Source organism: Coenobita brevimanus, chromosome 65 (assembly GCF_032717465.1).
Source record: "Coenobita brevimanus isolate Jiangsu-jjx chromosome 65, ASM3271746v2, whole genome shotgun sequence".
Classification (NCBI taxonomy): domain Eukaryota; kingdom Metazoa; phylum Arthropoda; class Malacostraca; order Decapoda; family Coenobitidae; genus Coenobita; species Coenobita brevimanus.
In genome coordinates, this window is record NC_137018.1 from 19,111,780 (window position 1) to 19,134,131 (window position 22,352).

The window sequence follows — 22,352 nt, forward strand, 5'->3', positions numbered from 1 at the left end:
GTCTATCAACTTGTACCTTTCCTTCTTGTTGGAAGTTTGCTCTCATTCAGCCAGTCCCAAAGAAGGGTGACCATTCCCAACCCTCTAACTATCGTCCAATTGCTCTAACATCCTGTATCTAAAAAATTTTCGAGTCTATTCTTAATAGAAAAATTTTAAAGCATCTTTCCTATCACAACCTTCTTTCTGATCATCAGTATGGGTTCCGTCACGGACGCTCCACAGGCGACCTTCTCACCTTCCTTTCAGACACCTGGTCATCCTCCTTTCAGGACTTTGGTGAAAGCTTTGCCATTGCACTTGACATCTCAAAGGCTTTCGATCTAGTCTGGCATAAATCTTTAATTTCCAAACTGCCCTCTTACGGTTTCTATCCTTCTATCTGTGCCTTCGTCTCTAGCTTCCTTTCTGGTCGTTATATAGCTGCTGTTGTAAATGGTCATCGTTCTTCTCCTAGATCTATTAACAGTGGTGCTCCTCAGGGCTCAGTCCTATCACCAACTCTCTTCCTTTTATTCATCAATGACCTTCTAAGATGTACATCTAACCCTATCCCCTCATACGCTGATGACTCCACCCTACACCTTTCCATTCCATTCCCACAATGTCCATCTCAGCAGTTACTTCAACAAACAAGGGATGAGGCTATGGCACACCTAGTGTCTGACTTGGCTAGTATCTCTGACTGGGGTAAAAATAGTCTGGTTGTTTTTAATGCATCAAAGCCTCAGTTTTTGCACCTATCAACCTGACAAAATCTTCCACAGGTATACCCACTAATGTTTAATAATATTCAGCTTAATCCAGCATCACCGTTGAACATGCTTGGGGTTTCATTTACTCGGGACTTATCTTGGAAAGATCATATTACAGTACATCTCTTGTAAAATCTGCTTCCAAGAGATTGGGTGTGCTAAGTCGACTCCGTTCTTTCTTTACCCCTGCCCAATTGTTGACTCTATACAGGGGTTTCATCCGCCCCTGTGTGGAGTAAAACTCTCATGTGTGGGGAGGCTACCCACATACAGCTCTTCTCAATAGGGTGGAGTCAAAGGCATTTTATCTCATTAACTCTCCCTCTTACTTACTCCCTTCAACCTATGTCTCGTCGCCGCACTGTTGCATCTTTATCCCTTTTATATCGCTACTTCAATGGTCACTGTTCCTCTGAACTGTCTGCATGCATTCCTCCACCTCTACGACGGGCACGTAGCACCTGTTTAGCAACAAACTCTCACCCCTTTTCTGTCCAACTCTCTAATGCAAGAGTTAACTGTTACTCCCAGTCCTTCATTTATGCAACAGGTCAACTCTGGAATTGTCTCCCTCTGTCTGCATTTCCTGCTTCCTATGATCTCCAGTCTTTCAAACGCAGTGTGTCCAGGCATCTCGAAATGAATGGATGTTGAATTTGGCTCTCTCTTGTATTTTGTTTTTCTCTTGGAAGGAACAGTTTTGTGGGCTCATTGCCTTTGGTTCCTTCTTCCTCATAAAAAAAAAAAAAAAAAAACTCCAATAGAAACCTGCACAGGCTCAGTCCAACTGGAGCACTCTAATTACCTACTAAACCACCAGGCATCATAATTTGATTATATGGTTACCAACCAGTGAAGTAAATGGTTTCCTGGAGTACAGGCAACTATTTGGCTTGTCACTCAGTGTAGAGTCACTTGTTGACAGAAGGAAGAGGAAAGAATGATGGAAAGAAAGATTGAAGAGGAAGGAAGGGAAGAAGGAAAGAAGAGAAGAAAAGACAGGCACCTGAGAGCAGCACTACATCGAGTGAGTGGATGTAAATCTATAGTTCAGTATTTTTATTTTCATATATTTCTACCCGGTGACCATCATCCACTCACTTGATGTAGTACTGCCTACTTCTTCCTTAGCCTTTATCATTCTTTTTCTGTGCCTGCCCTCCTCTCTTCCTATTTCTCCCATCTTTTCTGTCACTACTTATTGCTTTTCTTTCTGTTACAGGTGGCTTTACATTGAGTGACAAGCCAAATATTTTCCTGTAAGCCAAGAAACCATTTACAACGCTGGGTGGTAACCATATAACCAAACCATATGTGCTCCCTACGTGTCAAGTGGGTTGGTGGAGGGTTAGTGCCCCTTCCTGTAAAACAAATAACTCAGAGTCAAATGGTCACCCCGTACGGGAATATGGCGTCTGGCAATAGATAGATAGATAGACAGAAGAACACCACTCTAATATTTTCAAAAATGGGGCCCACATGCATATAAACACAATGTACAGTATATTGTATTTTGTACACAATGTACAGTACAGTGATTCCTTGGTTATTGCACGTAATTGGTAATAAGCATTATGTGTGATAACGAAAAGGAATGATGATGAAAGTACTGAACCTACAGGATTAATTCTAATTGGTACCGGGCATCCCAAGTGCAAGCCCAAATTTTCCCTTTTACAACAAGTTACACCCACTAAATACATATACCTATATACTGCTATGGTATCAGAAACATGGACATGATTAGGTGAACAGAAAATGATGAAAAGGGCACAATAAAAAAGAAACACATACCAAAGACAGAGACAAGATGGGCTTGAGGTAAGGGCTTCTCAGGCTAAGAGGTGGAGTTACTGGTACCCACCACCTGGAATTACCGTAACTCCCAGCACAGTGGCTCATCTCTGAATCCCTCAAAGTCCTCAGAAACCACAGACACTGCACCATTATTGTTAACAGCTCAGGTGTGCGATATCAATGTTTTTTAGCCAAAAAATGCACGATAGTGATAAGGGTGCAGATTTTCATCCTGCAGTGATAACAAAAATCACAATGACCAACTGCGTGATAACCAAGGGATCACTGCATACTGCTTAATTCATAGAGCAACTAAAAATAATATCAATCCTCTGTGACACACAATACAGTACTTACCAAAGTTGAGCGATAGCCCAACAATTCCACTTGTGGCTCGCCTAACACTTGCCACAAGAGACAGCCTTTTGTGTCTGAGATCTTGAACCGAGGTCCCTTGGAGTCAGTCATAATTCCAAATGTAGTGTTATGGCCGTAAAAGCAACAAACATTTCCTTCTCTTGAGTATTCAGAATCTTGAGCTCATCTCCTGTAAAGAAAGAGTTCAAGATGGTTTTAGTTAAACACCTGTCATGGGGAAACAATAAGTATCGTATTTCGTGGTGTAAAAGACGCACTTTTTGTTTCAAAACTGCAGTACCTTGAATTATCCCCATTATTCCTGGAGGCCAGACCAGACAGGTTAACTTGACTCCATTTAGGAGAAACTCTTATACAGCTGATCATCTCACTGTTTGACAATCACAGGTATTTTCTCGAGTAGAATGACCGTTGATTTATTGTAAAAAATTATATGCACTCAGCAAATTTTAGAAATACTGAAGTTTATGAACACAAAACACTCATGGTTTGTTTACAATATAACTGGCTATGTAACAGTCTAGGGGTTTAGTGGTATAACAGTTTAGCAATTTAGCATCTAGCACACACCCTATTATAGCAAGCTAACATGATCACTGGTTAACTGCCTCCTACCCTGCTGAAGGGCCATCATGATCACTGCTTTCCATCCACTCACTGACCAACAAGGCAATCACATTGGAGAGATGTTGGCCAGCAAGACTTCTAAATCATTATAAGTCTTCTCTGGCATAAGGAAATTCAAGCAACCTTGTTAGGATGGCTTCTCTTACTGATATTTTGTTTCATTTGAGACAACAGTCTTGTATTACTGGTAGTGAATTACAGTAAAAATAATTCAACTGGAAAACACTGCAAAAGCAAGCAGAAGTACTGTACAAATAGGTTGGGTATAGGTTGCAGGTTGGGTATAGGTAGGGCCTGGGTACAGTAGCGGGGCTACTGTTCATTATCTGGATTGCCACTAACCAGACATGCCTTTGGCTCTATTACATCAGATAATTGAGGGACTACGGTATATTCTTAATATTTTCTGCATTACTAGTCTCTCCACTCTGTCATATGCCATCTCAAAATCCAGGAAGGTCCCATACAAATTCTTTCCTTTCCCCAGGAACTTTTCTAGTAAAGACCTTAGGATGAATATTTAATCTAAACAACCTCTTGCCTTCTGAAAAATCCCTGTTCTTCTCCAACTAATTCCTTTGTTATTTCCCTAGCTCTGTCAATAAGCATCCTACCATATACTTTCCTATTCCCCTAAGACAAACGCCACTACAATTTCCATACACTTACCTAATCGCTCCTACATTTCTCTCTTATATTCTGCCATTTTTCCATTCTCTTGTAACCTTTCCACCCTCTTTGTATGAACTACTTCCGCCTGTCCTTCCCTTCTTCTGTTCCTCCATTTCTCTCATCCACACACAAATAATCAATCACTGTCTTCCATTCACCCAGTACACCACCCACCCTCCTCATCACTCGCCACATATATCTGCCAATCATTCTGTGCCAAAAGGGGGTACTGGCTATCACCAACCCCTTCCTCACACAAATCATTCTCATTCATTTTCGTGGGCACACCCCAATCACCAACTACTCCATCCACCTTCACATTCCCTATTTTTCCAATCATACAGTAGGTACGCATAGTACGCGAGCTCACAGTACACGAATCTCACTGTACAAAAGGACCTATTTTTTATCAAATTTTAGTGCATTTTTTAACAGTACGCAAATTGAACTCGTAACAGGCAAGACGGCAGTGGAGAGTGGCCCAAATCTGGGACTGAGAGCAGGAGACCGCAGCAGAACATCCAGCATCACCAGTGATGTAGAGTGGAGACTTGCTGATGATGGAGATCAGCCAGGTACTGTGTGCCCTAGATAAATTCAAGGAAGAATTCAAGGACATCAAACACTGTCAGTTGCAAGTGGAGGAAATGATGACTTCACTGGACAGAACCTTCCACTACTACACAGACAGGCACAACCAGGAGGTTAACAGAAGGAAGCAAACCCTCGTCACCCATTACCTGCAGCCTCAAGAAAGTGAGGAATCACTCCCTTCAACATCAGAAGAGCCATTTCCTGGGGAGGATCAAGAGGATGATGCGACGTCTGAGATGTCAGAAATAGACTTTGGAGGGTTTATGAACGAAATAAGTGCATTAGCTAGTGAAAGTATCGAAAGTGCTGGTGACAAGAGTGATGAGGATGGTGGTGTGTTGGGTGGTGTGGTGGGTGGTGTGGCGGGTGGTGCAGGAGGTGCACGTTAGGTGCCTCACCCTGCCTCGGATCCCCTTCTTATGTCCAATAACCCTGTTGTCCTCTTGGGTTAAGATGAGCAGCCATATTCTTGTTGGTTTAGATAAGCCATATCCTTGTTGATTTAGTAAAGCCATAATCTTGTTGGTTTACTTTTTCTTAGGTAATACGTCTTAGAGAGTTTCCCTGTACAGTACAATACTTAGGTCTGAAAGGAGTCTCAAGGGTTACCAATGAAGGGGGGTGCCACCCTTATGTAATTTTTCCCATAAGTTTATATATTCACAGTACGCGAATTCCTATTAAGATACCTCGTCTGCCACCCTTAAACTCGCGTACTGTGCATACCTACTGTATTTCCAATCATGCAGCATGTGTTAGGAGTGTAATGTTGTATGGTTGTGAGACCTGGGCAGTACAGGAAGAGGATTTTTGCAGGCTCAAATGTACAGAAATGACAATGATTAGATGGATTTGCAGAGCGTCCTTGAGTGCGAGACCTGGAGGGTCTTGGTTTACAATGGAAGAGTTGAGAGGAAGGATGGGACTGGAGTGTATTGGTCCTGTGATATGGATAGGTAGACTGAGATGGTTTCAGCATGTGGAGAGGATGTGGAATGACAAATGGGTGCAGAAAGTGAAATGCATTAATGTTAGGGGTAGGGTTGCAAGAGGCAAACTGAAAAAGACCTGGGACGAGGTCACGGTGTGACCACAGGGATATGGGACTAAATAGGGAGGCTGCAAGAGACTGAGCGGCAGGGTATGACTTTAATTGTAAATGTTTATTTATAGAAAAATAGGGCTTACATATACGTGCCTATAGAAAAATACGTAATTTCTTCAGTACAGTAATTACTTTAGAGTGGATAGAAAATACATGTCTATTCTTATGTTATTTTCATGGAGTAAGAAATAAGTATAAGAGATTGATAGAAAATTATGTGTTTAGCAAGTGATAAGTACACTAAGTTATGCTACAAAGTTATACAGAAATATGCTGATTATCCATCAAGCAGCCAAAGCCATATCAGATGTTGCAGATTTTTGAATGGTACATTACCTCCTCCCAGCCCCCCTACGGAGAATATAACCTCAACAAAAGCCCAATACAGTAATCCTTCGATTATCCGGAGTTCCATCATCCAAACGATCCATTACCAGGATGCTGTGATCTGGCTGTATTAAACCATCATACATACATTTTTTCCATCCTATCCAGACAAAATGCTTGTGTCCGGGTGAAAATTATGGCTGCACAAACATTTTTGCCTGCCCAGGTGGGAATAGCCAGGTGGCACCATGCTGTCTGGTAGCGTCCGCTACAGACCCCCTAGGTCATTCCCAGTTCCCACCCGGCAACCGTGTTGCGAACAGCTCCTCAGACAGATGTTATGGCAGCACACGTGATGGCTTCTGTTTTTGTTCCCTACCCGCTTCACACCTTCAGCAACGAACTACAACCTAGCAAGTCATCAGCCATTGTCTCTCCCAGACGTGAGTTTTCGGCTATCTTCTGAGTCCACGTGGTGGCTTCTGTAGTTGTTCCCTACCCGCTTCACACCTTCAACAATGAACCACAACCTAGCACGTCATCAGCCATTGTCTCTCCCGGATGTGAGTTTTCGGCTGTCTTCTGAGTCACTTAAAGTCGGCAGTCCATGACCACGTCCCACAGCTGGTCCCCTGGGACGATTGCCAGAAGTTCTCCTTCAATCTGACTGCAACTAAGCTCATCAGGGTATGCCACTAGATCACATGGGATACAGTGTGCAGTGCAACTGCTTTGCCAGCTGCAGTGCAACAGTCAGAGTTAGGGAGCTAGCGGGTTGTTCGGCAAGAAGCTCTGCGAGGAATCATGAGTGTTGAAGTTGATTTTATTCTACCTTACTGTACTGTGCCATGATTTCATTCTATTTTACCATGATTTTATTTCATTTTACCATTATGTTTTAAGCGCCCACTGCAGTTTTCTTGTGTAGCTTTTTTTTTTTTTTTTTTTTTTTTATTCAGGGTATGGCCCTCCAAAGATGATGACTTGTCTGTGGTTGATGGGTCTGCTTGACCATGGTGACTGCCTGGCTGTGGTTTATAGATCTGCCTGACCAGATAGAGTACTGTTAACCCCCACGTGTCGGGGTACACCATATGGCGAAGTGTGGAGGACGTCAGGGTATGCCATATGGTGCACCTGATTCACCACCACTGTTTTTTGTGTTGAAAGTACAGTACTGCCCTATGTCTCTATGGTAACTAGCGCACATGCCTGCACTTCAACACAATGAAAAAATTCCAGTGGAAGCAATGTTGTGGTAGTGTAAATGATGTAAATATAAATATTAACTCTACAATTTAGTTAAATAAGTGAACTAGTGATATGAGTGAGTTTGTTATAAGAAAATTAGTGAAATAAGTAATTTAGAGAATAGTGAAACATTTATATTGCCTGTGTTTTTGTAAATATGAAGCCATTACTACATGAAATACATGAACATATAATAATATTAGTACTAAAATAACTTATAATTAAATTAGCGAAAAAGTTATAGCGATAAGAAACATATGGTAGCGCACCTGTGACCTTGGAAAGCAGTGCCCCACCCTCCCTCATTCATACACATATTACCCTCACCCACCCACGGCAGCCCAGTAAGCAGGAGACCACTCACTCAAGCCTGTTTTCATCACCTTATTTCACACCGTCACTACAATCACACTATATGTCAAATGAAGCTCATTTTGGTCTCATCTGAAAACTGAAGGTTAGTAATTTGTAACTTTTTTTTTTGTCCCCACCCTCCTTCACTCACATACACCACCCTCACAAACCTGCAGTTGCCCAGTGGGAGGAAGATTGCTCGTTCAAACCTGTTTTTATCACCTTATTTCACACCGCCACTACAGCAACACTATAGGTCAGATGAAGCTCATTCTGGTCTCATCTGAAAGCTGATGGTTAGTAGTTTGTAATAATTTTTTCTTTAATTTTACTCTAACATTTAGAGTTTAGGAGTTATCAATTTTTGAACTTAGGCTAAAAATTGTGAAAAAAGCCCACGTGCCAGGTACAGCAGCGAAATCTTTGGCCGACATGTGGAGGTTAAACAACAGGAAAAAGTGTTGTACAATGTACTGCAGTGGCCTTTTACAATGGCTTTCAAAGTTAGGTTATGTACGAAAGGGGGCCAGGGGAGAGGTCCATTATCCGGACAGATCCACTTTCTGGACATGCCTTTGGATCTATTACGTCAGATAATCGAGGAATTACTGTACAGTACTGTATTGTAATGTATCACTACCTGGACATTTAAAAAAAAAAAATAGTCTTCCATCCATCATCCAATCCTACATTGCCCCATGAGGAGCATAGGAGCCCAGGGCTAGGCAGTTGATCCCGACATTTAAGATGAGAGTGACCAGCCACACTCACCCCTGAGTCGCATTACATGAGCAATCAACCCCAACCACCCCTTTGGATATAAACCTTCACCGACTCAATCCGATTGGAGCACAATAATTACCCACTAAACCACCAGGTGCCAAAATCTAGTTATATGGTTACCACCCAGCATAGTAAATGGTTTCCTGGTGTACAGGAAACCATTTGGCTTGTCACTCAGTCTTCCTGATAAAAAAAGCATTATCTATCTATCTATTGCCAGACGCCTCAATCCCGTTTGGGGTGGCCACAAACAAATCGCCTCCATGTCGTCCTGTCCCCCGCCATTTCACTGCCCTACTCCCAACTCACACCCATCTCTCTCATATACCTCTCCACCCCATCCCTCCATCTCATCCTCGGCCTCCCCCTCCCTCTTCCCCCCTCCACCTCACTCACATACACTCTCTTCGTCAGTCTTTCACCCTCCATCCTCTCCACATGGCCAAACCACCTCAGTGTGTTCCTCATAACGCTTCCTATTACATCCACATACACACTACAACACTCCTTTATATCCTCATTCGTCAGCCTGTCTCTCCATGTGACTCCACAGGCTCCTCTTAAATAACTCATTTCCACTGCTCTCACTCTTGACTTGTGTCCTTCCAACAACGTCCAAGCTTCACTTCCATACATTAGAGTTGGTATCACAATACTGTCATGTAGTAACTTTTTCACTTCCATGCTCACTTCCCTGTTTCTTATCACTGCTTTCAAGGAACCACCAGCCTTTCTTCCCTGCTGTACCCTTTCAAGCACTTCACCCTCCAAACCTCCATCCTTACTCATCACACAACCCAAGCACTCAAACGTACTCACATTTTCCAATTCCTCATCATCCAACCTCGCTGTACATTCACTGACTTCACCTCTCTCAAAGACCATCACTTTACTCTTCCCTACATTCACCTTTGGATTCCATTTCTTACACACACTCCCAAACTCATCCACCAAGCCTTGCAGCTCCCTTTTGTCTTCACTCATCAATACAGTATCATCTGCAAACAACAGTACAGGGAGTTTCCAAACACTATCCTCTCTCACCAGGGCCACTCCAACATCCACTAACCTACCTTGTACCTCTTTTATTACCCCATCCATGTACATTTTGAACAACCATGGAGACATGACACATCCCTGTTTCAACCCAACCTTCAAAGAGAAAAATTCACTTAGTTCACCATCCACACGCACTGCAGCCTTAGCACCATCATACATACTCTTCACAGCATTCAACAACTTCCCATCTACTCAATAAATCTTAATACTTTCCACAATCCTTGTCTATCCACCCTGTCATATGCTTTCTCCAAATCCATGAAAGCCGCATACAACTTCTTTCCCTTCTCTAGAAACTTTTCCACTAAAGATCTAAGAATGGATATCTGATCTACACAACCTCTTCCCTTCCTAAAGCCTCCCTGTTCTTCTCCAACTAATTCCTCTGTTCTTTCTCTAACTCTGTCAATAAGTACCTTACCATACACTTTTCCTATTATACTAAGAAGACAAATGCCCCTATGATTACCACACACTTCTTTTTCCCATTTTCCTTTGTACAAGGGAATAATTATACCTGACTTCCAATCCTCCGGGACTCTACCTTCCTCCCAGGGCAATCTGCTCATCTTCCACATCCATTCTACTACTATCTTTCCCCCATGCTTCAGAATTTCACCACACACTCCACCAATTCCTGGGTCTTTCCCCAATTTAACTTTCTTCATTGCTTCCACAACTTCTATCCTGCTGATTTCTTCTTGTCTTCTCACCTCCCTCCTTCTCCCAGCCATTCCCCAGCCACTTATACTCGCATTACAGTACTTCCATCCTGTATGTTCAATAATTCCTTAAAGTGTTCTCTCCATCTGCTCACTTTTTCACCCTTCTCCACCAGTAATCTACCATTTTTATCTTTCACTCCCCTGCTAACCTCATTTTCACCCTGTCTTACTCTCTTCACCTCTTTCCAGAACATTTTCTTACGGTCCCTCCACTTTACACTCAATTTCCTCCCAAATTCCTCATCCACTTTCTTCTTACTCTCTCTTACTAATCTTTTCATCTCTCTCTTTCTTTCTACATATAACTCTCTTTTCCGCCTCTCAACTTCTTCCACGCCCCTATTTCTCATCCATTCATTGTATGCTATCTTCTTTTGTGCCACAGCCTCTCTCACCTCTTCAGTCCACCACACTGTTCCTCGCACTCCCCTCCGTCTTCTCTTCCTCCCACACACCACATCACATGCTGCACATATTTCTTCTGTAAATATCCTGCACACACCTTCCACGTCCCCCATCTGCTCCAATTCATATTTACCCAATCGTTCCTCCACTTCTCTCTTATACTCTGCCTTTTTCTCATCCTCTCGTAACCTTTCCACTCTCCTTGCAACTACCATATTGTACATACAGAATACTTAGTAATCCACAATTTTCTTAAGTTGTTTCTTCATCAAAGCCCTTCAGGTGATATTTTTAGTGTTTCTGGATGTGCTATCAATTTTTTTTTTCTTCTAAGTGACTGTGGAAGGGAAAAGGGTGTGTAGATCAGATATTTGTTCTTTGATGTTTTGTGGAGAAGTATCTAGAGAAGGGAAAGAAAGTGTATGCTGCCTTCATGGACTTGGAGAAAGCTTATGACAGAGTAGATAGGCAAGGTATGTGGAAGGCATTAAGAATATATGGAGTGGATGGGATATTGTTGAATGCTGTGAAGAGTATGTACGAAGGAGCTAGGGCTATGGTGCGAGTGGATGGTGAGCTGAGTGAGTTCTTTGATCTCAATGTGAGACTGAAACAGGTTGTGTGATGTCTCCATGGCTGTTTAATATATACATGGATGGGGTTGTAAAGGAGGTGCAAGGTAGGGCAGTGGATGTGGGGGTGGCTCTAATGAATGAGGGTGAGATTTGGAAGATTCCGGTGTTGATGTTTGCCGATGATACAGTATTGTTGAGTGAAGATGAATGGGAGTTGCAAAGTTTGGTGAATGAATTTGGGACAGTGTGTAGGAGGAGGAAGCTGAAAGTTAATGTAAACAAAAGTAAAGTTATGGTGTTTGAGAGGAATGAAGTCACAGAATGTACAGTGAGGTTGGATGGTGAGGATATGGAGAGTGTGAGTGCATTCAAGTACTTGGGTAGTGTGATGAGTAAGGATGGAACTTTGGGGGATGAAGTGCATGAAAGGGTACAGCAGGGAAGGAAGGTTGTTGGTTCACAGAAAGCAGTGATAAGAAATAGGGAGGTGAGTATGGAAGTTAAGAAGTCACTGCATGATAGTATTGTGATCCCTACCCTAACGTATGGAAGCGAGGCATGGACCTTGCAAGAGGGGAACAAGTCGAGAATGAGAGCAGTGGAAATGAATTACTTGAGAGGAGCATGTGGAGTGACGTGGAGGGACAGGTTGACGAATGAAGAAGTGAAGGAACGTTGTGCGGTGGATATGGATGTGGTTGAGAAGATTAGGAGAAATACACTGAGGTGGTTTGGACATGTGGAGAGAATGGAGAATGAAAGACTGACTAAGAGGGTGTATGTACGTACGGTGGAGGGAGGGAGAGGGAGGGGTAGACCGAGGATGAGGTGGAGGGATGGAGTTGAGAGGTATATGAGGAAGGGGGGGGGTGAGTTGGGGGGAGGGTAGTCAAATGGTGGGTGACATAGTGACTTGGAGGCGTTTTGTCTGCGGCCACCCTTTGTGGGATTAGGGCGTCGGGCTATAGATAGATGGATAGACTGTGGTGGATGGGGATGCTCATCATGCATTCACTCAATGTAGAGAGATGCCATATGATCTCTACACTGAGTGATAATCCAAATGGTTTCCTGTACCCAGGAAATCATTTATTAATCTGGGTGGTAACCATATAAATGGGGTTTCTGGCAGGGTTAACCGTCCCCCAGATTCCCCTATCGAAAATCACTTAATCATGGCAGTTGTTTCAGAGAGCCTCGGAGGGCCCAATACCTGCCCAGGGACCCAACCAAATGGGCAGATTCACATGGCCATGTGGAATGTGAGAGGTGTGAATGAGGAGAGCAAGAGGGTGGAAATGGTGAATGTGTTCAAGAGTGCGAGACATGCCATGATGGCATTGTGTGAAACGAAGATGAAAGAGTGTGAAGTGCAGGAGTGGGAGGATGTGAAATGTGTAAGACTGGGAATGACTGGGCAAGGAAGCTGCAAGGAAGGAGTTGCTTTGTTGATGCATGAGGTGTGGCAGAGTGGAATGAGAGACTACAAATGTGTCAGCTCGAGGTGTATGTACTGTATGTCAAGTTCAAGTTTGAGAAGGTGAAAGTGGCGGTGACTGTAGCATATGAACTGTGTGAGAGAAAAACAGGTTTTTGGATGACTATGGGAAGGACTATAAGGAGCTATAAAGTGATCGTAATGGAGGATATGAATGGAAGAGTAGGCAATGGTCCTGAGGATGATATAATGGGTTTTTATGGAGTACCAGGAGAAAATGATAATGGGAAGCAACTAAAGGATGTGTGTCAGGAGAGGAGGCTGTGAAACTGTAACTCATATTTCAAACACAAAGATGCACATAAATATACATGGTATAGAGTGAATGGGGATCGTGTTGAATGAAGCCTGATTGATTACGTGCTCGCAGAGAGGTCATTGATGGGAATGGATGCTGATACGAGGGCTGTGAGAGGACGATGTGAAGGTCTGTCAGATCATATAATTATGGTATGCAAGATCAAGCTGAAAGAAGTGAGGTGAATCAGGAGAGAGAGGAGCAGTCAGGGAGAAAGACTGAAAGTTGAGAAGCTGAGGATCAAAGAAATGGCAGATGATTACAGGACCTAAGTACAGGAGGGGTTAGAATCAGTGAACTGGAATGAAATGGATCTGGATAGTCTGTGGAATGCATATAGAGTAGGGACTGCTTAGTTAGGGGTGCTAAAGCGGTGTGTGGTGTGGCAGGAGTAACAACAAAGAAGAAACATACGGCATGGTGATGATGAGGTTAAGAGAGCGATGGAGGAAAAATGGAAGAAGTAGTTAAAGTGGTTACAGGACAGGGGTTCAGTTGAAATAAGAACTGAATATACTGAGTGCAAGAAGCACGTAAAGAGACTAGTGAAGAGGAAAAAGGAGGTAAATGATCATCTAGGAAGAAAAATGAATGCAAACTACTCTGAAAATAGGAAGTTAATCTGGAAAGAGGTGTGGAAATGTAGAAGTAAAAGCAGAAAGAACGTGATGGTGTGAAAGATGTAGGTGGTAGATTATTAAACCATGGGGACGAAGTAAGGACCAAATGAAAAGAATATTTTGAAAGCTTGATGAATGGGAACAGAGAGAGCAAAGCGGCTATGATTGGTTTGGGGGATGTGCAGAGAAGCAATGGAGTGACAGGAGACGTGACACTCGCACGGGTGAAGAGTGTTGTGAAGTGGCTGAAAAATGGGAAAGCAGCTGGGGTTGATGAGTTGTATGCAGAGATGATTAAGTGTTGTGGAGAGTGTGGAATGAAATGCTTGTTGGAGATATGTAAAAAGACATGGATGAGTGAAACTGTGCCAGCAGAGTGAAAAAAAAAGCCATGATTTTACCCTGTACAAAATTAAAGGTGAGCAAAGTGAGTGCAAAAATTATCGTGGCATAAGTTTACTGAGTGTGGTAGGGAAGGCATATGGAAGAATTATTATAGAAAATGTAAGAGAGATACCAGAAGTCCTAGTGAGTGATGAACAGAGTGGCTTTAGGAGTGGCAGAGGATGTGTGGATCAAATATTTGCAGTGAGACAGATGGCAGAGAAGGCTTGTGGGAAGGACTATAAGGTGTTTATGGCATTCATGGATCTGTAAAAGCATACGACAAAGTGGAAAGAGAATGATTGTGGAAGGTTTTGCGCATGGTAAGCTGCTAGATGCCATCAAGAGTTTTTATGATAGTAGTGAAGCATATGTAAGGGTTAATGGGCATCTAAGTGAATGATTCACGATCGGTATGGGCGTGCTACAAGGTTGTGTGATGTCCCAATGGTTGTTCAATATATACATGGATGGGGTGATGAGAGACATAGAAGCACGAGTAATGGAGAGAGGGATGGCGTTGGTAATGAATGGTGATGGATGGAATATCTCAAATTTGCTGTATGCTGATGATGCAATACTGCTTGCAAATAACGAACAAGAACTTGGTAGGCTAGTGCAGAGTTTTGCTGATGTCTGTGAGCATCGTGCCTTGAGAGCATATGTAGAAAAGAGTAAAGTGATGGTTACTGAGAGAGAAGGTGCCTCCCAGTGCAATGTTACAGTGAATGAAGAAAGACTGGAATTGGTGAGAGACTTCAAATACCTGGGTACAGTGACAGAAAAGAGAGGAAAACCCGGTGCTATTCCTCCATCACTTCCCTCTTCTGACTTCCTCATAGCTGACATTAAAATTTCTTCAGCTGATGTATTTTCTGCCATCACAGGCCTCAATACTAACAAGGCATATGGGCCTAATGGAGTCCCTCCTGTTGTCCTCAAGAACTGTGCTTCTGTGCCTACACCCTGCCTAGGTAAACTCTTTCGCCTTTGTCTGTCAACTTATACCTTTCCTTCTTGCTGGAAGTTTGCTCTCATTCAGCCAGTCCCAAAGAAGGGTGACCATTCCCAATCCTCTAACTATCATCCAATTGCTTTAACATCCTGTGTCTCAAAAGTTTTCGAGTCAATTTTTAATAGAAAAATTTTAAAGCATCTTTCCTATCACAACCTTCCTTCTGATCGTCAGTATGGGTTCCGTCAGGGACGCTCCACTGGCGATCTTCTCACCTTCCTTTCAGACACCTGGTCATCCTCCTTTCGGGACTTTGGCGAAAGCTTTGCCATTGCACTTGACATCACAAAGGCTTTCAATCGAGCCTGGCATAAATCTTTAATTTCCAAACTGCCCTCTTGCGGTTTCTATCCTTCTATCTGTGCCTTCATCTATAGCTTCCTTTCTGGTCATTCTATAGCTGCTGTTGTAAACAGCCATCATTCTTCTCCTAGATCTATCAACAGTGGTCCTCCTCAGAGCTCTGTCCTATCACCAACTTTCTTCCTTTTATTCATCAATGACCTTCTAAACTGTACACCTAACCGTATCCACTCATATGCTGATGACTCCACCCTTCACCTTTCCATTCAGTTCCCACAATGCCCATCTCAGCAGTTACTTCAACAAACAAGGGATGAGGCTATGGCACACCTAATGTCTGACTTGGCTTGTACCTCTGACTGGGGTAAAAATAATCTGGATGTTTTTAATGCATCAAAGACTCAGTTCTTACGCCTATCAACCCACAAAAAATCTTCCACAGGTATACCCACTAATGTTTAATAATATTCAGCTTAATCTTGCATCATCCTTGAACATGCTTGGGGTTTCATTTACTCGTGACTTATCTTGGAAAGATCATATTACAGTACATATCTTGTAAAATCTGCTTCCAAAGGATTATGTGTGCTAAGCAGACTCCATTCCTTCTTTACCCCTGCACAATTGTTGACTCTATACATGGGTTTTATCCGCCCCTGTGTGGAGTACAACTCTCACATGTGGGGAGGTCCCCCATATACAGCTCTTCTCAATAGGGTGGAGTCAAAGGCTTTTCGTCTCATTAACTCTCCTCCTCTTACTTACTCCCTTCAACCTCTGTCTCTTCGCTGCACTGTTGCATCTTTATCTCTTTTCTATCGTTATTCAATGGTCACTGCTCCTCTGAACTGTCTGCATGCATTCCTCCACCTCTACGACGGGCGCGTAGCCCCTGTCTTGCAGCAAACTCTCATCCCTTTTCTGTCTAACTCTCTAATGCAAGAGTTAACTGCTACTCCCAGTCCTTCATTTATGCAACAAGTCAATTCTGGACCCGTCTACCTCTGTCTGTATTTCCTGCTGCCTATGATCTCCAGTCTTTCAAATGCAGTGTGTCCAGGCATCTCGAAATGATCAGATCTTAAATTTGGCTCTCTCTTGTACTGTATTTTGTTTTTCTCTTGGAAGGAACAGTTATTGCGGGCTTGTGACCTTCAGTTCCATTTTCCTTGCACTTTAAGAAAAAAAAAAAAAAAAAAAAAAAAAAAATCAAGGAGTATAGTGTGGCATGAGAATGAAAAGTCAAGAGTAAGAGCAGTGGAGATGGGACTGCTGAGGAATGTACGTGGAGTACAGAGGGTGGATAGGATACGAAATAATGTGATTCATGAAAGATGTGGTGTAAGGACATCATTGGACACCAGAATCGAAGAGAGTGTACTGACATGGTATGGTTATGCGGAGAGAATGGATAACAACAGAGTGGTGAAAAAGGTAAATTTGAGCAAATTTGAAGGAGGGAGGAGGCGAGGTAGGCCAAGGAGAAGGTGGAGAGATATGGTGGATGAGTAAGTGAGGAAGAGAGGTTTGGATGTCAGTGAGGCTAGGAAACTGACAAGAGATCGAGCTGGCTGGATGAATGTTGTGAGAAGTGCATGATCAGGGATTTGGCACCTCTTTTTATGGTGGCAGCATCCAGACTGACTCTACCAGATACGTTTGTGCGAAGCTACAGAACGTGGTAAATGTTTTTGGCATATTCAATGGAGCCAGGATTCCGGGGGCTTGAATGATGAGTGAATGTAAGCGTGACCCATTGGAATAACTTACTGTCATCCATCTCATCATCTTCCAGGAGTATTTCATAACATAAACATACATATGTGAATACTTTCATATGAATTCACTGGATTCTGTTTAAAGGAAAAAAAAAAATCACAGGTCACCATGGCCTTCAATAAGTCGTAACTAGATGTGTAAAGTCGCTAGATTTTGCATCATGCCAACAACACTGGGAAGCCATGGAGGCCTACTCAGCTGGCACCAGGTAGACTGGGTTTTGTTCTGCTGGGCATTGTTGGTGGCATGTGGGAGGCAGGTTTCCTCCTACAGTGTCAGTTGCCGTAAAAAGCTGAATATTTCTTTACCTGCAATTCAGCCTGATTTTTTTGCTTTGTTTGATAACGATGGATGTAGGTTGATGTGGTGTTGGATAAAGGAATATTACTGTAATTGTGAAAAAAAAAAAAAAAAAAAAAAAAGAATAGGTCTATCACTTCCATTCAGAAATTACAGTACAGTATCTATTTGTAATTATTATCTCCTGTACACCACTGGGCATAGTGTCACTCTGGAATGGCTGGAAAATGGGCAAACTAGTAAGTACCACACGTACAGGGAAATAAGAAATACTTCATGACTGGGGAAATGTCTGGGGGAGGCAACAGAGTGGTGCGAGGGAGCAGCACATGGCACTCCACCAAGGCTGCCGCCACAGAGCACACCCAAATACAGCCTCTCCATTAAGTCAAAATTTATCTCTCTTTTCCTTATCTAGGTTCCTCAATTATTCCATTTAGTGGCCTGGGAAACTTGCACTGAGTATTTTGGTAGTTGGCTGATTGTTCTAGGTGGTATGGTTGCTGAGATATGAGTATGTGATGACCAGCTTTATCAAATATATATACCCAAATGGAGAAAAGGGTGCTATTTAAATCCTCCGGAGGACGTGGGTTGAGGGGCAAAGGGGTCATGGGATGTCACTTTGTTAAAAATAAGGCATTCATTATTTTGGATAGTGTGCTAAGTAGTGTTAATTGTCTATACAAGGAAGGGTGTGTTGGGTCCTTTGGTTAAAGTACTGTGATAAATGTTCCACGTTTCCAAATACAGTACAGAAAACATTCCTTATACAATGAACCAGTATGCGAATGAAATGTTTATATGATATTGAAAACACAGACATTTTCTTATACATGAACAAATTTTTGCTTATAGAATTATTATGAGCACAGACAAAACCACAACAGTCAATACACGTTCGCTGTTTTTGCTTATAAGATCACCTTCACAAAAATTTACAGCCATTTGCTTGTTAAAATGATCGCATTGTCACTCACCAATACCAGACGTGTCAGAGTCCGTGAGGCAAGTAAAGTGCTGTGCACTGAAAAAAGTTACCAGTTTAAGGGAGTTGGAAACTTGTCTTTAGACTTGCTTATGGTGGCCAGCAGCAAGTGAAGTGCAGTTAAGTGAAATAGCATTCACTTTAAGTGAGTTGGAAACTTTTTTTTAGATCTATTGTGTGGGTGACCCTTAACAAAAAACAGACCCCACTGAACCCGTGTTGCAACAGACATGGTACAGTATATGATAAATCATTATGTGATGGAAAGAGACTGTCAGGCGTGACAGAATTGATCTTGCTGACGATCCTCTTGCATGTGTGGAAGAGTTTTATTATTTGAGGGACATATTATGTGCTGGAGATGGGGCTCGAGCTAGCTCTGTAGCTATGGCAAGGAGTGGCTGGAGAAGTTCAGGGAGCTGTTGCCTCTCCTGACACTGAGAGTGCACACCCTCAATGCTAAGGGGTCTTAGTATGTTGCATGTGTTAGGAGTGTGATACTCTGCTGTATGGTAGTGAGACCTGGGTAGTAAAGGAATAGGATACTTGTAGGCTCAAACACACAGAAATAACAATGATTAGATGGATGTGTAGTGTCCTTGAATGCAAGGCCCTGGGGGGCTAGGTTTACAAATGAAGAGCTGAGAGGAAGGATGGCATTGGAATCCACTGATGTTGTGATGAGGAGGGGTATACTGAGAAAGTTTGGGCATGTAGGAAGGATAGAGGATGACAACTGGGTGTGCGACATGAGAATTATGAAAGTCAGGGGTAGAGGTGTAAGAGGCAGACCGAAAAAGACCTGGGATGAGGTCATGGACTGTGAGCTCATGGACAGGGGACTGAATAGGAGGGCTGCCAGAGATTGAGCAGTGTGGAGAGCCACCATTAGGTGAAGATGGCTGGTGCATGCATGCAAGTTGAAGCCTTTATAAATTATACTTGTACAAGATACGCATCCTCATCATAAAAAGACAGTGTGTTGTACCGGGAATGCTACAATGTGTGTATGAGTAGTTGCTGATGTTTGTGAGAGTCTGGAAACCTTGTGGGGATCATTCAGTAAATTCTGAGAACAAACCAGCACTCTGATGTAAGTAAATACCATGTTACATTCCAAAATCTTTGTCCAATCAAGGAACTACATACAGAAATGCAATGATGACTTACCATTGCCACCTATTTTGATGTAGAATTCATGAGTTGTTGGAAATTCCTCCAGATCACCAGTTAAGCTGAAACAAATTAAACTCAAATTTGTAACATTCTTTCCAACAAGATCCATATAAAAATCTTTAAAGTATAACAAACTGAAAAAATGCCTAGTATGGTAACAGGTTCTTGAAAAAACAAAAACTTGTTTTACACTCTATCTATCTATCTATCTATCTATAGCTCAGCAAATAATTCTGTCGTGGTATTTTTTTTTTTTTTTTTTTTTTTTTTTTTTTTTAAAGCCAGAAGACAACTGGGGAAAAAAATGAGGATAATGTTTATCTTATCCTACTTTATACTAAACCTGTAACTTGCAGGAACAACTGCATTTTACTAATTTAAAATGCACTAGAGAAAGCTATACAAGATGCAATGCATAAAAAAGTATCAGTATCCTAAGTGATGTTAGAAATGCTTGTGGCAGCACTACTGTGATGGTGACTCTGAATTTTGCTAAAAACGAATCTGTAATCCACTGTATTCAGTAATTTTAACTTTTAACCCTGTACCGGGTATGTTATGTGTTTGCATATATGCTGAACCCCTTTAAACCAATGACATTTTTACATTTCATTCTTGCTACCACCAGACAATGTTATCCATCTTAGTATAGAGTTTATGCCCAGATAGTGTTAGTGTTGATTAAACCCTTCACTGCAAGATGTCTCCTGTAAACTGAATGAAATCATCAGGACACAGTATGAAGAAAATTAATAATCTATCTATCTATCTATAGCCCGACGCCCTAATCCCGCAAAGGTGGCCGCAGACAAAACGCCTCCAAGTCACTCTGTCACCCACCATTTGACTACCCTCCCCCCCAACTCACCCCCCCCTCCCTCATATACCTCTCAACTCCATCCCTCCACCTCATCCTCGGTCTACCCCTCCCTCTCCCTCCCTCCACCTCACCTACATACACCCTCTTAGTCAGTCTTTCATTCTCCATTCTCTCCATATGTCCAAACCACCTCAGTGTATTTCTCCTAATCTTTTCAACCACATCCACATCTACCCCACAACGTTCCTTCGCTTCTTCATTCGTCAACCTGTCTCTCCACGTCACTCCACATGCTCCTCTCAAGTAACTCATTTCCACTGCTCTCACTCTTGACTTGTTCCCCTCTTGCAAGGTCCACGCCTCGCTTCCATACGTCAGGGTAGGGATCACAATACCATCATGCAGTGACTTCTTAACTTCCATACTCACCTCCCTATTTCTCGTCACTGCTTTCAGTGTACCAACAACCTTTCTTCCCTGCTGTACCCTTTCACGTACTTCATCCCCCAAAGTTCCATCCTTACTCATCACACTACCCAAGTACTTGAATGCACTCACATTCTCCATATCCTCACCATCCAACCTCACTGCACACTCTGTGACTTCATTCCTCTCAAACACCATAACTTTACTTTTGTTTACATTAACTTTCAGCTTCCTCCTCCTACACACTGTCCCAAATTCATTCACCAAACCTTGCAACTCCCATTCATCTTCACTCAACAATACTGTATCATCAGCAAACAGCAACACCAGAAGCTTCCAAATCTCACCCTCATTCATTAGGGCCACCCCCACATCCACTGCCCTACCTTGCACCTCCTTTACAACCCCATCCATATATATATTAAACAGCCATGGAGACATCACACACCCCTGTTTCAACCCACATTGAGATCAAAGAACTCACTCAGCTCACCATCCACTCGCATCGTAGCCCTAGCTCCCTCGTACATACTCTTCACAGCACTCAACAATTTCCCCTCCACTCCATATATTCTTAATACCTTCCACATACCTTGCCTATCTATTCTGTCATAAGCTTTCTCCAAGTCCATGAAGGCATTGTCGTATTAAAAGAGGTAATATTTAATTCTACTGTAAAAAGTACAGTAGTAAATACAATACTATTCATTACTGTACCATATCTTAAACTTTAGGCTGCAGCAGGCCTGTCAGACTGATGCTTATGGTCTCGAAGTTAGGAAAACCTTTCTTTTTCCTTATCATTTCAAGAACTTTTCAATAAATACTTACTATCCATTACCAAAAATGTACAGTGTGAGTAGATGTCTCTATATGCAGATGCAATAAACTGAGAGACTAAGGGAGGTCCCATCCATACATAATGATGAGTTGAAGACACCCTCTTCTGGCCACTTATACCCATAGAGCATCTTTTCTTTTGCCCAGGCATGTAGGTAACTGTCACTACAGACATTCCAGGAGTCAAGGGTTTCATCACTGTGTCTGGCCACTTATGACACAAATGCACATTTTGTGCCACAGCAAACTACAAAAAACAAGAAAAATTAGCAAGATTCTGGATGGTACAACACAGAATACCAGACATGCTTTCTGAATGGCACATTGCAAAGCAAAGAATTAAGAATATAAAAGATTTATAGATGAAATAAAAGATTTATAGATGAAATCTGTAACTACAGTAATCACTCAATTATCCCGACGCTCTATATCTGGACATGTTCCATATCCGAATGTTAGGCCTTGGCTCTATTATGGCAGTATCCGGATTTCTTCGTC

General features: G+C 42.4%; 1 protein-coding gene across 4 annotated transcripts in view; it reads right to left on the minus strand.

The window, feature by feature from the left end:
• LOC145404821 (uncharacterized) overlaps window positions 1-22,352 on the minus strand; it is a 152,656-nt gene that overhangs the window by 87,160 nt on the left and 43,144 nt on the right. For all 4 annotated transcript variants that reach the window (XM_080276312.1, XM_080276310.1, XM_080276311.1 and 1 more), the window contains 2 exons: window positions 19,763-19,827; window positions 2,910-3,099 (listed from right to left, as the gene is read on the minus strand). In XM_080276312.1, the coding sequence (XP_080132438.1) occupies window positions 2,910-3,020 (111 nt within the window). In that variant the 5' untranslated portion in view covers window positions 3,021-3,099; window positions 19,763-19,827. The remainder of the gene's footprint in view (window positions 1-2,909; window positions 3,100-19,762; window positions 19,828-22,352) is intronic.